This window comes from Prunus avium, chromosome 4 (genome assembly GCF_965620075.1).
Source record: "Prunus avium chromosome 4, drPruAviu1.hap1.1, whole genome shotgun sequence".
Taxonomy (NCBI): Eukaryota; Viridiplantae; Streptophyta; class Magnoliopsida; order Rosales; family Rosaceae; genus Prunus; species Prunus avium.
The window spans coordinates 209,639-225,551 of record NC_142287.1 but is presented as its reverse complement, the minus strand read 5'-3'; the positions used below and the strand labels follow the sequence as shown (position 1 = coordinate 225,551).

The 15,913-nt window shown below is 38.5% G+C and overlaps 1 protein-coding gene across 1 annotated transcript; it reads left to right on the top strand.

Annotated features, from left to right (window-relative positions):
* Window positions 1-1,124, top strand: LOC148294679 (MATH domain and coiled-coil domain-containing protein At3g58210-like). Its single transcript, XM_088251839.1, has 5 exons — window positions 1-23; window positions 107-153; window positions 278-569; window positions 677-843; window positions 961-1,124. The coding sequence occupies exons 1-5, from the start codon at window positions 1-3 to the stop codon at window positions 1,122-1,124; spliced, it is 693 nt and encodes a 230-aa protein (XP_088107965.1).
* Window positions 1,125-15,913: the final 14,789 nt, after the last annotated feature.

Sequence of the window (15,913 nt, the reverse complement as noted above, 5' to 3'; positions counted from 1 at the left end):
ATGTCTGATTATTATTGTTTTTTGTTTTTGTAAAGTCCCACACCCAATTGTTAAGAAATAAATGAAACCCTCTCTCCCCACCGTCTCCTCTCTCGCCCTATCCTAGATTGTTTTTGCTTGATCAGAATAAGGTAATCTACTTGGTTCTTCAGGGTATATATTCATTACACATCTTCTATCTGTTTGGAGTTAATTCTCATGCAACCATCCAACAGATATAGACTTCTTGTGTTGCACTTGCATTGCTCATGATCTCTTGATTTTTCTTGCTTATCAGATGCTAATATGAACAAGATGTGCTTGAACGGGGCGATGCTCCAAGTGGGTTTCGATAGATTTATCCCTCTGAAAGCATTTTCTGTCGCTTCCAATGGCTATCTCATTGATGATACTTGTGTTTTTGGAGCCGAGGTCTTCGTTTGCAAAGAAAGAAGAGCGTCCAAGGCAGAGTGTCTGTCAAGGATCAACAAGGCTTTTATGAAGAAGCATTGTTGGAAGATTGAGAGGTTTTCAATGTTAAAATCCGAATGCTTGCAATTAGAACTATTCACTGCAGGAGGGCAGAAATGGTAGGTATCTCTGATGATATTAATTAAGCCTTCTTAATTATTAATCTAATTAAACTTGTTGTTTAATTAGTTCCTCTGTTTTAATTAATTTGTTGGTGTGGTTGCAGGACTATAGACCTCTATCCCAATGGAGATGACAATGTAAAGAATACTCATGTTTCTGTTTACTTAATATTAGCTAATCCAGAAAAGCTATCTCCTGGCTCCCAATTACTTACAGAGTATACTCTGCGCATCGTAGATCAATTGAACGGCAACCATATGAGTCTGAAATGTAAACATGTGGCCTAATATATATTTCTTCTTTTACTTTTGTTTTTTCCTCTTTCTTTTTAATTTTCTTCTCAATCCTGATTAGTCTCCCTTTGTTTTCCTTTGTGTGTGCTTGCAGCGAATTATACCTGGTTCAGTGCCTTGAATACGGGTTGGGGTTGGTGTAGTTTCATTGAATTGGGCAATTTCAAAATGTCAGACAAGGGTTATTTGGTGAATAATACTTGCTTCACTCATTCTCCAGCACCCCTTGATCTTCTCCTCATTTTTTTTATATATTAATTTCTTCTTGCATGAAAAGGATGGAATATATATATTAAGAATTTTATTTTTTTAAAAAAATATTTAAAGAATTTCAATGACGTCTAAACTGTGTCATTGAAATCACATTCTATGACACGGAATTGACGTCATGTTTTGGAAACGTTTCCACGACACGATATCCCCGTCATTGAAATCCTATTCTATGATGCGGAACAAACATCGTGTTTTGAAAAAGTTTCCACGACACGCCATTCGCGTCATTGAAATCCCATTCCATGACGCAGCGTAGACGTCGTGTTTTAACATTTTTTCCATGATGCACTATCAACGTCATTGAAACCCTATTCCATGATGCAGAACAGACGTCGTGTTCTAAAAATGTTTCCATGACGCGCTATCCGCGTCATTGAAACCCTATTCCATGACGCGGAACAGACGTCGTGTTTTAAAAAAGTTTCCATGACCCCCCCCTTCAACGACGCGGGTAACGACGCCTGATCTGCGTCATTAAATGCCTTTTATGACGCAAATCATACGTCATAGAAGGGTTTTTGTGTTGTAGTGTTAGCATAACCTTATCGACGTCTTAATAATATACAAAGGCGGATATTATTAAACATACGCCTTTGTATATTTAAACAACGTCGGTTATATACACTAAAATGACGTGGTAATACGATAATCCACGTCGGTTATCCAAAAAAAGACGTCGTTTTCTATTAGTTTTGACGTCTAATAATTTTATGACGTCAGTTTGTGATGTTTAACGTCGTTGTAAAAGCATACAACGTCGGATAGGTCATTTTTCATTTAATTTTTAATGACTTTTATATTTTATTTAATTCCATATTAAATTCAAAACTAAATCCAAAAATTAAACTGAAAACTACCAAGCATTGAAATATGCCCTGAAAAATGTAATTTTAGTTTTCAAACTTCAAATGATAACAAAATTCAAACAAATTTAGAGACAAAGCATGGTACTCCTTATACTTTACATAACATAACCCTAAAGTTTATGTGATCCATTGGTGCCCATAAATTCAAAATTATGAAATCCATATTTTAGCCTTCTATTGTAGAAGGCATTGTTGTAAGGAGTCCATGGCAATTTTCGGTTCATTTTTCTCATACTTGTGTATTTTTTTTAAATTATTGTAAAATTTAGGGTTTAGGGTTTAGGGTTTTTTGAAACGATGCCGGTTTTCTCCCGCTGTTTTTGGTCAAGTACATAAACGAAGACTAATTGAATTCGGTTTACGATGTCGGTTATTAAATAGCGACGTCCGTTATGTTTACAACGTCGGTCTTATATAGAAACCGCCGTTGTAAGTAAGCATTAAACGTCCATGTAAGTATTGACCGTCGTCGTTGAGAAACGCGGTACTTTAAAATTTTTGACCGCGACCTAAAATTTTCAAAATTTTCCTTTAACCCTCAAATAGTTCATTCTCTCTCTTCAACATAAATTTGTCTGAAAGCTTTCGCTCTCTCTCAAGTAGTTGTTATGTTCTCCCAGCTCTCTCTCAATATCCATGTAAGTACAACTCTAGTCCTTTTAACCCTAATTCTCTCAGCTCTCTCTCAAGCTTTTGTTATATTCTCTCAGCTCTCTCTCAAGCTTTTGTTATATTCTGTCAGCTCTCTCTCAAAGCATTGGGTACGTAGATTCTCCAAGCTCTCTCTCAAGCAGTTGTTATATTCTCGCAGCTCTCTCTCAATATCCATGTAAGTACAACCCTAGTCCCTTTAACCCTAATCTCTTCTTAAATCCATAAATGTTTTCGTTGGTAGCTATGGGTTCTTAATTGGTAGCTATATTAGGGTTCTTTTATGTTTTGGTGTTTGCATTCTTGTAATAATTGCTCTCTGTTTGGGTTCTTTTATGTTTGTTTGGTCATGGGTTCTTCGAAAAGGAATGGGGATGGGAGATTTAAGCTGTTTTTTTTTTTTAACTACGACGACAGTTGACGGATCAAACCGTCGTCCAAATATTTATTATACGTCGGTTGTTCATTTGCTCCCGTCGTCTGAGTTTTAAGCCGCAACTGGTAGCCTAAAGATGACTGTTTCTCCATTAAACGTCGTCTTTAGGCTACCAGAACCCCGTTCAAATTTCTGGGTTTGGGTATCTTAACGACGACGGTGACTATAGATGCCGTCGTCTGAATTTATATTAAACGACAATTATTTTGTTCAAACCGTCGTCTTGTCCATATTTTATATTTAATTTTCATTTTGTTCTCTGCTATTTGAATGAGGTAGTGTTTCATTGTTGGTCTTTCCCCTTTAATATATATATATATATATATATATATATATATATATATATATATATTTATATGAATTTTATAGAGTGTGAGATGGATAAGTCATGAATGCATGCGGATAGAAGATCGAAGGCATATGAGTTAGGGGTGGAAGGATTTTTGAATTTTGCGTCAGAAAATCTTGGAAATACAACTGAGATTCGTTGTCCATGTGTTAAATGTGGGAATATTCGATTGTTTGGGGTTGGAATTATAAGGGAACACTTATACTTTAATGGAATTGACCAAAGCTATAAGATTTGGAGATGGCACGGAGAACCTTGGGAATGGACTACCAATGCTAGTAGAAATGTGGAAGAAGATGAGCAAAGTAGGTTCAGTTATGTTTCTGAAGAATTAGGGATGGATGATAATGATTTTGCCAATATTGGATTTGATCCTTATTAGTTTGCCAATGTGATTGGGGATGGTGATGAACCCTTGTACCCCGGTTGCAGTAAGTACACGAAGTTGTCGGCTTTGGTGAAGTTATATAATTTGAAAGCAAAACATGGGATGAGTGATGTTTGCTTTACAGAATTATTAATACTTCAAGGAGAATTTCTTCCAGAAGGAAATACACTACCTTCCTCTATGTACGAGGCAAAAAAGACTTTGTCTGCTTTAGGGATGAGTTATGAGAAAATCCACGCATGTCCCAATGACTGCATTTTGTATCGGAAGGAGTATGAGAATGCAACTAATTGTCCTACTTGTGGTATCTCAAGGTGGAAGGAAACCAAAGATGGGTTCTTGAAAGAGGGTGTGGCGGCGAAGGTGTTGTGGTATTTTCCTCCAATTCCAAGGTTTAAAAGGATGTTTCAATCACATAAGACAGCTAAGAGTTTGACTTGGCATGCTGCAAGAAAATCAGTTGACGGTTATATGTCTCATCCAACGGATTCTCCGTCTTGGAAACTTGTTGATGAAAAATGGCCCGACTTTGGTAATGAGCCAAGAAACTTGAGATTGGCTCTCTCATCTGATGGATTCAATCCCCACAGTTCTTTAAGTAGCAGATACAGTTGTTGGCCAGTTATGTTAGTTACATATAATCTCCCACCATGGCTATCCATGAAGCGGAAGTTCATGATGTTGACCTTACTGATTTTCGGTCCTAAACAGCTCAGAAATGATATAGACGTTTACTTAGAGCCTTTGATTGATGATTTGAAATCTCTATGGGATGGGATTAGAGGAGTGTATGATGCCCACATAGGAGAATACTTTACACTCAGAGGTGTATTACTGTGGACAATTAATGATTTTCCTGCCTATGGAAACTTATCTGGTTGTGTCGTTAAAGGATATAAAGCTTGTCCAATATGCGGCGATGATACACCTAGTCACAGGTTGAAAAATGGCCACAAAATTTGTTACATTGGGCATAGAAAGTGATTACCAATCAATCATCCATATAGGAGGCAACGTGCAGCTTTTAATGGGAAACCTGAATATGGCATGCCTCCCGAGCCATTAACAGGAGAAGAAGTGCTGCATATGGTTGAAGATATTAATTACATATGGGGCTCGAAAAATGGGGGAAGTGTTGGTGAGAATAATGGTGACAGAGTTTGTTGGAAGAAGAAATCAAAATTCTTTGATCTCGAGTATTGGAAATTCCTCCCTGTGAGGCATGCCCTAGATGTTATGCACATTGAGAAGAATGTTTGCGATAGTATCATTGGTACATTACTAGAGATCCCTGGAAAAAATAAAGATGGGATTGCTGCTCGGTTAGACTTTTTGAACATGGGGGTAAAAATTGATTTGCAACCCGAGTATGGAGAAAGACGTACTCGCTTGCCTCCAGGGCCTTGGAATTTGTCAAGAGCAGAGAAGAGAGCGGTTTGCAATTCTTTTTATGGTATGAAGGTTCTTGAAGGTTATTCTTCAAATATAAAAAATCTTGTATCTTTAAAAGATTCAAGACTTCTTGGCCTTAAATCTCATGATTGTCATACTTTGATGCAACAATTGCTCCCTGTGGCAATTCGTTCTGTTTTGGAGAAGCCTGCAAGGTATGCAATAACTCGATTGTGCTTCTTCTTCAATGCTATATGTGCAAAGATGGTAGATGTTTCCAAGCTAGATAAGTTGGAAGAAGATGTAGTAGTTACTTTGTGTTTGCTTGAGAAGTACTTTCCCCCTTCATTCTTTGATATCATGGTTCATCTAGTAGTACATCTTGTCAGAGAAGTTCGTCTATGTGGGCCAGTATATTTTAGATGGATGTATCCATTTGAAAGATATATGAAAGTGCTAAAGGGGTATGTTCAGAATCGTACTCGTCCCGAAGGTTGCATTGCTGAGCGGTATATAGCTGAAGAAGCTGTAGAGTTTTGTACCAAGCATTTATCTGATGTTAGTACAGTTGAAGTGCCTTCAAGCCAGAATATGGGAGTTTCAAAGCCATTATCAGGTTGCACAGTGAGCTTAGTTGATATGGACTTGTTGAACCAGGCACATCTATATGTCTTCGAGAATACGGAGGAAGTCCTACCTTATATCGAGTACGTATGAGTTTAATTTTTCATATGTAGCCATTTTAAATATTATTACTCCTTATGTTTATCTTATATACAAGGGACTGTAATGCGTGTTTTTTTCGTGTCAATTGTAGGGAACATATGATCCACATCAAGACCACTTATCCGAAATTTAGAAAGAGAACAAAGTGGCTACAAGATAAGTACAATAGCACTTTCATTCAATGGCTACGCTTTAAGGTATATATGTTATTGAATGACATATTGAACTTATTTTAATTTTCTTTCTTTCTATATATATGTTAGATTGAATTAAGATATATGTTTAATTTGCAGGTTCAAAGTGAATTTAATGGGGAAGACAATAATGACATATCAGAAAATTTGAGGTGGTTAGCAGCTGGTCCAAGCATGGCAGTGCCATCATATAGGAGCTATCTTATTAATGGTGTCAAATTTAACACCAAGGCACTAGATGATGGTGCGAACTTTCCAAAATAGTGGAGTTTATTTACTTGCACATACTATGCAAGTTGCTAGTGCCAAGGATAAAAACCCTATTGTCTCCAATATGGGTTTTTATGGGGTTATTCAAGAAATTTGGGATCTTGACTACCAAAAGTTTAGAATCCCAGTCTTGAGGTGTGATTGGATAGATAACACTTCGGGCCTTGTAGTCGACGAACTTGGATTTACCCTTGTAGATCTTAGTAAAATTGGACATAGGAATGACCAATTTGTTATGGCTTCTCAAGTCAAACAAGTATTTTATGTTGACGACCCAATGCATCGTGGTTGGTCGGTAGTGTTATCAATGCCTAATAGAGAATATAATGATGTTATTGGTGATGATGTGCTAGGTGATATTAGAATTGAGTGTGAGCCATTTACTAGAGGGATACCAAATGTTGACACATTTGATGACCTAGTGGGTGAGTTTGGGAGTGAGAATATTAGAGATGGGTGTGAAGATATATGGATTGATTGATTGTTGTAATGTATGACATTAGTTATGCAGTTAATTGTATGACATTAATTCATTGCTCTATATATCATTTTAATTCCGATAACATTTTCATTCTGCAGGCTTTGGGCACGACAAATCAAAAATTAAAAATAATCGGTTAAAGCTGAAAATATGACGGTCAAGTTACAAAAATCGCAAAAAGAGACGTCTACAAAACAACCAACGTCGGGTTTTCACAACCGACGTGGAATGACAACGCAAAAATGAAATAAAACCCGCCATTTGAAAAAGAAAACACGTCAGTTAATTAAAATTCATTTCAAAACGGTTAATAAATATTTAAAACAACGACGGTAAATAAAATAATCAACGACGAACAATAAAGTATAACACGACGGCAGAGTTCAAACCGACGAATTTACGAATATAGTCAATTGATGATTAACGTCGTAAAAACATTGTTGCACGTCAGTTATAATTAAACAATTGACGTCTCGGAGAATGCACACGTCAAAAAAGGTTATAAAAGAGACTTAACAAAGACTAGCCACGTCATGGAATAAATAAATAACCGACGTAGTAAGCGTATAACAACGTCGAATAATTGAATTCTTGAGACGTAGTAAATTATAACCACGACCATCATTTTACAATAACCGACGTCAAATCCATAACTCAAGGCGTTTCGTTACTTTTTAACGACGGTTAGGATAAAAGCAATGACGTCTCAGAGATTACACATGTCTAAGTGGCTCACAAAAGAGACTTTTAAAATGCCAACCACGTCAAAGTCTACAACCATCGACGTTGTAAAACACTAACAACGTCCTAAAATGTGACTCCTAAGCCGTAGTAAATGGATTAAACATGACAGGTATTTTAATTAACCGACGTGTAATCATATAACAACGTCGAATAATTGAATTCTTGGGACATAGTAAATTATAACCACGACCTTGATTTTACAATAACCGACGTCAACCATAACTCAAGGCGTTTCATTACTTTTTAACGACGGTTAGGATAAAAGCAATGACGTCTCAGAGATTACACACGTCTAAGTGGCTCACAAAAGAGACTTTTAAAATGCCAACCACATCAAAGTCTACAACCACCGACGTTGTAAACCACTAACAACGTCCTAAAATGTGACTCCTAGGCCGTAGTAAATGGATTAAACATGACAGGTATTTTAATTAACCGACGTCTAATGTTATTTACATCGTTTGTTTCTATGTTCAAGCTGTCAAAATAATTTTCAACGTCTGTGGTGACCTAAAGGGTCGTGGTTATGTTTTTTTTTTACGTCAGTTCAAGTAAATATACGTCATGTTAAATATTTAAGACGTCACTTTTTTTGACAAAAGTGACGTCTAATTTACCATGTTATATGTTTTAGACGTCAGTTTTTTTATTTAGTGAACGTAGTATTTATTAACCACGGCGGTTTCTACGTTTTACACGTCGGTTTTGTTTTATTTAGAGACGTTGATAAAAATATTTACGTCGGGTTTGTAGTTGTTTTTGACATTTAACATTATTTAAACGTCTGTGTTTTACTAAAACCGTCGTCTAACATAGTCGAAAGTTGTCTTTTTGTGCTTTTATGTATTAAATTGACGTCGGTTTTAGTGTTTTTTATGACGTGTAATATATTAACCACGTCGGTTATTAGCCGTCGTTATTTTATGTGTTAAAAGACGGCGGTCGATTTCTCGTCGGTTGTAACACATGATACACGACGGTGGATTCCTGTCGTCTATTTCGTTTTTTGTAGTAGTGTCGGATCGTGCCCAAAACTTGGGCAACAACATCATATGGTGGGAGTAGTCATTTGGTGAGTTTTGAGTGAAATCCAACCGCTAGAACTATGCAATACACCAACCACTCCAATTTGGAACGAACCGCGTTCCAAATTGAATTGTCCAATTTCTTACACCTATTGATATCGGATCGAGCCCAAAACTTGGGCAACATCATAATATGGTGGGAGGAGTCATTTGGTGAGTTTTGAGTGAAATCCAACCGCAAGAACTATGCAATACCCCAACCACTCCAATTTGGAACGAACTGCATTGGAACTTGAATTGTCCAATTTCTTACACATATTGATTTCGGATCGAGCCCAAACCTTGGGAAACATCATAATCTGGTGGGAGGAGTCATTTGGTTGGTTTTGAGTGAAATCCAATCGCTAGAACTTTGCAATACACCAACCACTCCAACTTGGAACGAACTGCGTTGGAACTTGAGTTGTCCAATTTCTTACACCTATTGATTTCGAATCGTGCCCAAAACTTGGGAAACATCATAATATGGTGGGAAGAGTCATTTGGTGAGTTTTGAGTGAAACCCAATCGCTCGAACTGTGCAATACACCAACCACTCCAATTTGGAACGAACAACCTTCCAAATTGAATTGTCCAATATCTTACACCTGTTGATATTGGATCGAGCCCAAAACTTGGGCAACATCATAACATGGTGGGAGGAGTCATTTAGTTAGTTTTGAGTGAAATCCAATTGCAAGAACTATGCAATACAACAACCACTCCAACTTGGAACGAACTGCGTTGGAACTTGAATTGTCCAATTTCTTACACCTATTGATATCGGATCGAGCCCAAAACTTGGGCAACAACATAATATGGAGGGAGGAGTCATTTGGGGAGTTTTGAGTGAAATCCAATCGAGAGAACAATGCAATACACCAACGATTCCAATTTGGAACTAACTGCGTTGGAACTTGAATTGTCCAATTTCTTACACCTATTGATTTCGGATCGAGCCCAAAACTTGTGAAACATCATAATCTGGTGTTAGGTATCATTTGGTTAGTTTTGAGTGAAATCCAATCGCTAGAACAAGGCAACACACCAACCACTCCAATTTGGAACGAACTGCCTTTGAACTTGAATTGTCCAATTTCTTACACCTATTGATTTCGGATCGAGCCCAAAACCTGGGCAACATCATAATATGGTGGGAGGAGTCATTTGGTGAGTTTTGAGTGAAATCTAATCACTAAAACTATGCAATTCACCAACCACTCCAATTTGGAACGAACTGCGTTGGAACTTGAATTGTCCAATTTGTTACCCCTACAGAATTCGGATCGAGCGCAAAACTTGGGCAACATCATAATATGGAGGGAGGAGTCATTAGGTGAGTTTTGAGTGAAATTCAATCGCTAGAACTACGCAATACACCAACCACTCCAATTTGGAACGAACTGCGTTGGAACTTGAATTGTCCAATTTCTTGCACCTATTGACGTCGGGTCGAGCCCAAAACTTGGGCAACAACATAATATGGAGGGAGGAGTCATTTGGTGAGTTTTGAGTGAAATCCAATCGCTAGAACTATGCAATACTCCAATCACCCCAATTTGGAACGAACTGCCTTTGAACTTGAATTGTCCAATTTCTTACACCTATTGATTTCGGATCGAGCCCAAAACCTGGGCAACATCATAATATGGTGGGAGGAGTCATTTGGTGAGTTGTGAGTGAAATCATATCACTAGAACTATGCAATACACCAACCACTCCAATTTGGAACGAACTGCGTTGGAACTTGAATTGTCCAACTTCTTGAACCCATTGATATCGAATCGAGCCCAAAACTTGGGCAACAACATAATATGGAGGGAGGAGTCATTTGGGGAGTTTTGAGTGAAATCCAATCGAGAGAACAATGCAATACACCAATCACCCCAATTTGGAACGAACTGCCTTTCAAATTGAATGGTCCAATTTCTTACACCCATTGATACCGGATCGAGCCCAAAGCTTGGGCAACATCATAATATGGTGGGAGGAGTCAGTAGGTGAGTTTTGAGTGAAACTCAATCGCTAGAACGATGCAATACACCAACCACTGCAGTGTGGAACGAACTGCGTTGGAACATGAATTGTCCAATTTCTTGCACATATTGATATCGGATCGAGCCCAAAACTTGGGCAACATCATAATATGGCGGGAGGAGTCATTTGGCGAGTTTTGAGTGAAATCCAATCTCCAGAACTATGCAATACACCAACCACTCCAATTTGGAACAAACTGCCTTTCAATTTGAATTGTCCAATTTCTTAAACCTATTAATATCGGATCGAGCCCAGAATTTTGGCAACGTCATAATATGGTGGGAGGAGTCATTTGGTGAACTTTGATAGAAATCCAATTGCTAGAACTATGCAATACACCAACCACTCCAATTTGGAACGAATTGCCTGCCCAATTGAATTTCCAATTTCTTACACCTGTTCATATCGTATCGAGCCCAAAACATGGGCAAGGCCATAATATGGTGAGAGTAGTCATTAGGTGAGTTTTCAGTGAAATCCAATCGCTAGACCTATGCAATACACCAACCACTCCAATTTGGAACGAACTGCCTTCCAAATTGAACTGTCCAATTTCTAACACCTATTGATATCGAATTGAGCCCAACATTTTGGCAACATCATAACATGGGGGGAGGAGTCATTTGGTGAGTTTTGAGAGAAATCCAATCGCTAGAACTATGCAATACTCCAACCACTCCAATTTGGAACGAACTGCGTTGGAACTTGAAATGTCCAATTTCTTACACCTATTGATTTCGGATCGAGCCCAAAACTTGGGCAACGTCTTAATATGGTGGGAGGAGTCATTTGGTGAGTTTTGAGTGAAATCCAATCGCTCGAACTGTGCAATACACCAACCACTCCAATTTTGAACGAACTGCCTTCCAAATTGAATTGTCCAATTTCTTACACCTATTGATATCGGATCGAGCCCAAAACGTGGGCAACATCATAATATGGTGGGAGGAGTCATTTGGTGAGTTTTTAGTGAAATCCAATTGCAAGAACTATGCAATACACCAACCAGTCCAATTTGGAACGAACTGCGTTGGAACTTGAAATGTCCAATTTCTTAAACCAATTGATTTAAGATCAGGCCCAAAACTTGGGCAACAACATAACATGGTGGGAAGAGTCATTTGGTGAATTTTTAGTGAAATCCCATCGCTTGAACTATGCAATACACCAACCACCCCAATTTGGAACGAACTGTCTTTGAACTTGAATTGTCCAACTTGTTACACCTATTGATTTCAGATCGAGGCCAAAACTTGGGCAACAACATAATATGGTGGGAGGAGTTATTAGGTGAATTTTGAGTGAAATCCAATTGCTAGAACTATGCAATACACCAACCACTCCAATTTGGAACGAGCTACCTTTCAAATTGAATTGTCCAATTTCTTACACCTATTGACATCGAATCGAGCCCAAAACTTGGGCAACATCACAATATGGTGGGAGGAGTCATTTGATGAGTTTTGAGTGAAATCCAATTGCTAGAACTATGCAATACACCAACCACTCCCATTTGGAATGAACTGCGTTAGCACTTGAATTGTCCAATTTCTTACACCAATCGAGTTCGGATCGGGCCCAAAACATGGGCAATGTGATAATATGGTGGGAGGAGTCATTAGGTGGGTTTTGAGTAAAATCCAATCACTAGAACTATGCAATACACCAACCACTCCAATTTGGAATGAACTGCGTTAGAACTTGAATTGTCCAATTTCTTACACCAATTGATTTCGGATCAGACCCAAAACATGGGCAAGATCATAATATGGTGGGACGAGTCATTAGGTGAGTTTTGACTAAAATCCAATCGCTAGAACTATGCAATACACCAACCACTCCAATTTGGAACGAACTGCCTTTGAACTTGAATGGTCCAATTTCTTACACCTATTGATTTCGGATCGAGCCCAAAATATGGGCAGCATCATAATATGGTGGGAGGAGTCATTTGCTTAGTTTTGAGTGAAATCCAATCGCTAGAACTATGCAATAAACCAACGATTTCAATTTGGAACGACCTGCATTGGAACTTGAATTGTCCAATTTCTTACACCTATTGACTCCGGATCGAGCCCAAAACTTGGGAAAGATCACAATCTGCTGGGAGGAGTCATTTGGTCAGTTGTGAGTGAAATCCAATCGCTAGAACTATGCAATACACCAACCACTCCAATTTGGAACGAACTGCCTTTCAAATTGAATTGTCCAATTTCGTACACCTATTGACATCAGATCGAGCCCAAAACCTGGGCAACATCATAATATGGTGGGAGGAGTCATTTGGTGAGTTTTGAGTGAAATCTAATCACTAAAAGTATGCAATACACCAACCACTCCAGTTTGGAACGAACTGCGTTGGAACTTGAATTGCCCAATTTCTTACACCTATGATCGGAGGAGTCATTTGGTGGGTTTTGAGAGAAATCCAATCGCTAGAACCATGCCGTACACCAACCGCCCCGACGTGGAATGAACTGCCTTTGAACTTAAATGTCCAATTTCTTGCACCTATTGATTTCGCATCGAGCCCAAAACTTGGGCAAAATCATATTATGGTGGGTGGAGTCAGTTGGTTTGTTTTGAGTGAAATCCAATCGCTAGAACTACGCAATACACCAACGATTCCAATTTGGAACGACCTGCATTGTAACTTGAATTGTCCAATTTCTTACACCTATTGATTTTGGATCGAGCCCAAAACATGGGAAATATCATAATATGATCGGGGGAGTCATTTGGTGAGTTTTGAGTGAAATCCAATCGCTAGAACTATGCCATACACCAACCGCTCCGACTTGGAATGAACTTCCATTGAACTTAATTGTCCAATTTCTTGCACATATTGGTTTCGCATCGAGCCCAAAAGTTGGGCAAAATCATAATATGGTGGGTGGAGTCATTTGGTTAGTTTTGAGTGAAATCCAATCGCTAGAACTATGCAATATACCAAACACTCCAATTTGGAACGAACTGCCTTTGAACTTGAATCGTGCAATTTCTTAAACCTATTGATTTTGAATCGAGCCCAAAACTTGGGCAACATCATAATCTGGTGGGATGAGTCATTTGGTGAGTTTTGAGTGAAATCCAATCTTTAGAATTATGCAATACAGCAACCACTACAATTTGAACGAACTGCGTTGGAACATGAATTGTCCAATTTCTTAAACCCATTAAATTCAAATGGAGCCCAAACCTTGGGCAATATCACAATATGGTGGGAGGAGTCATTTGGTGAATTTTGAGTGAAATCCAATCGCTAGAACTACGCAATACACCAACCACACCAATTGCTAGAACTATGCCATACACCGACGACTCCAATTTGGAACGAACCGCGTTGGAACTTGAAATGTCCAATTTTTTAAACCGATTGATTTTGAATCGAGCCCAAAACTTGGGCAACATCATAATGTAGTGGGAGGAGTCATTTGATGAGTTTTGAGTGAAATCCAATAGCTAGAACTACGCAATACACCAACCACTCCAATTTGGAATGAACTGCTGTGGAACTTGAATTGTCCAATTTCTTAAACCGAATGATTTCGGATGGAGCGCCAAACTTGGGCAACATCATAATATAGTTGGAGGAGTCATTTGGTGAGTTTTGAGTGAAATCCAATCGCTAGAACTACACAATTCACCTACCACTCCAATTTGGAACGAACTGCCTTGGAACTTGAATTGTCCAATTTCTTACACCTATTGACTTCGGATTGAGCCCAAAACTTGGGCAACATCATAATATGGTGGGAGGAGTCATTTGGTGAGTTTTGAGTGAAATCAAATCGCTTGAAATTTGCACGACACCAACCACTCCAATTTGGAACGAACTGCCTTGGGCAACATCATAATATGGTGGGAGGAGTCATTTGGTGAGTTTTGAGTGAAATCCAATTGCTAGAACTACGCAGTACACCAACCACTCCAATTTGGAGCGAACCTCGTCGGAACTTGAATTCTTCAATTTCTTACACCTACTGATTTCGGATCGAGCCCAAAACTTGGGCAACATCATAATATGGTGGGAGGAGTCATTTGGTTAGTTTTGAGTGAAATCCAATCTTTAGAACTATGCAATACAGCAACCACTATAATTTGACCGAACTGCGTTGGAACATGAATTGTCCAATTTCTTACACCTGTTGATTTCGGATCGAGCCCAACACTTGGGCAACATCATAATAGGGTGGGAGGAGTCATTTGGTTAGTTTTGAGTGAAATCCAATCGCTTGAACTATGCAATCCACCAACCACTCAAATTTTGAACGAACAGCATTGGAACTTGAGTTGTCCAATTTCTTACACCTATTGATTTCGGATCGAGCCCAAAACATGGGCAACATGATAATATGGTGGGAGAACTCATTTCGTGAGTTTTGAGTGAAATCCAATCGCTAGAACAATTGCATACACCAACCACTTCAATTTGGAACGAACTGCTTTTGAACTTGAATTGTCCAATTTCTAACACCTATTGATTTCGGATCGAGGCCATAACTTGGGAAACATCATAATATGGTGGGAGGAGTCATTTGGTGAGTTTTGAGTGAAATACAATCGCTAGAACAATTGTATACACCAACCACTTCAATTTGGAACGAATTGCCTTTGAACTTGAATTGTCCAATTTCTTACACCTATTGATTTCGGATCGAGCCCAAAACTTGGGCAATATCATAATATGATGGGAGGAGTCATTTGGTCAGTTTTGAGTGAAATCCAATCGCAAGAACTATGCCGTACTCCAACCACTCCAATTTGGAACGAACTGCGTTGGAACTTGAAATGTCCAATTTTTTAAACCGATTGATTTTGTATCGAGCCCAAAACTTGGGCAACATCATAATCTAGTGGGAGGAGTCATTTGGGGAGTTTTGAGGGAAATCCAATCGCTAGAACTATGCCATACATCAAACACTCCAATTTGGAATGAACTGCGTTGGAACTTGAAATTTCCAAGTTTTTAAACTAATTAATTTTGAATCGGGCCCTAAACTTGGGCAACATCATAATCTGGTGGGAGGGGTGATTTGGTGTGTTTTTAGTGAAATCCAATCGCTAGAACTATGCCACACACCGAACACTCCAATTTGGAATGAACTGCATTGGAACTTGAATTGTCCAATTTTTGACACCTATTAATTTAGCATCGAGCCCAAAACATGGGCAA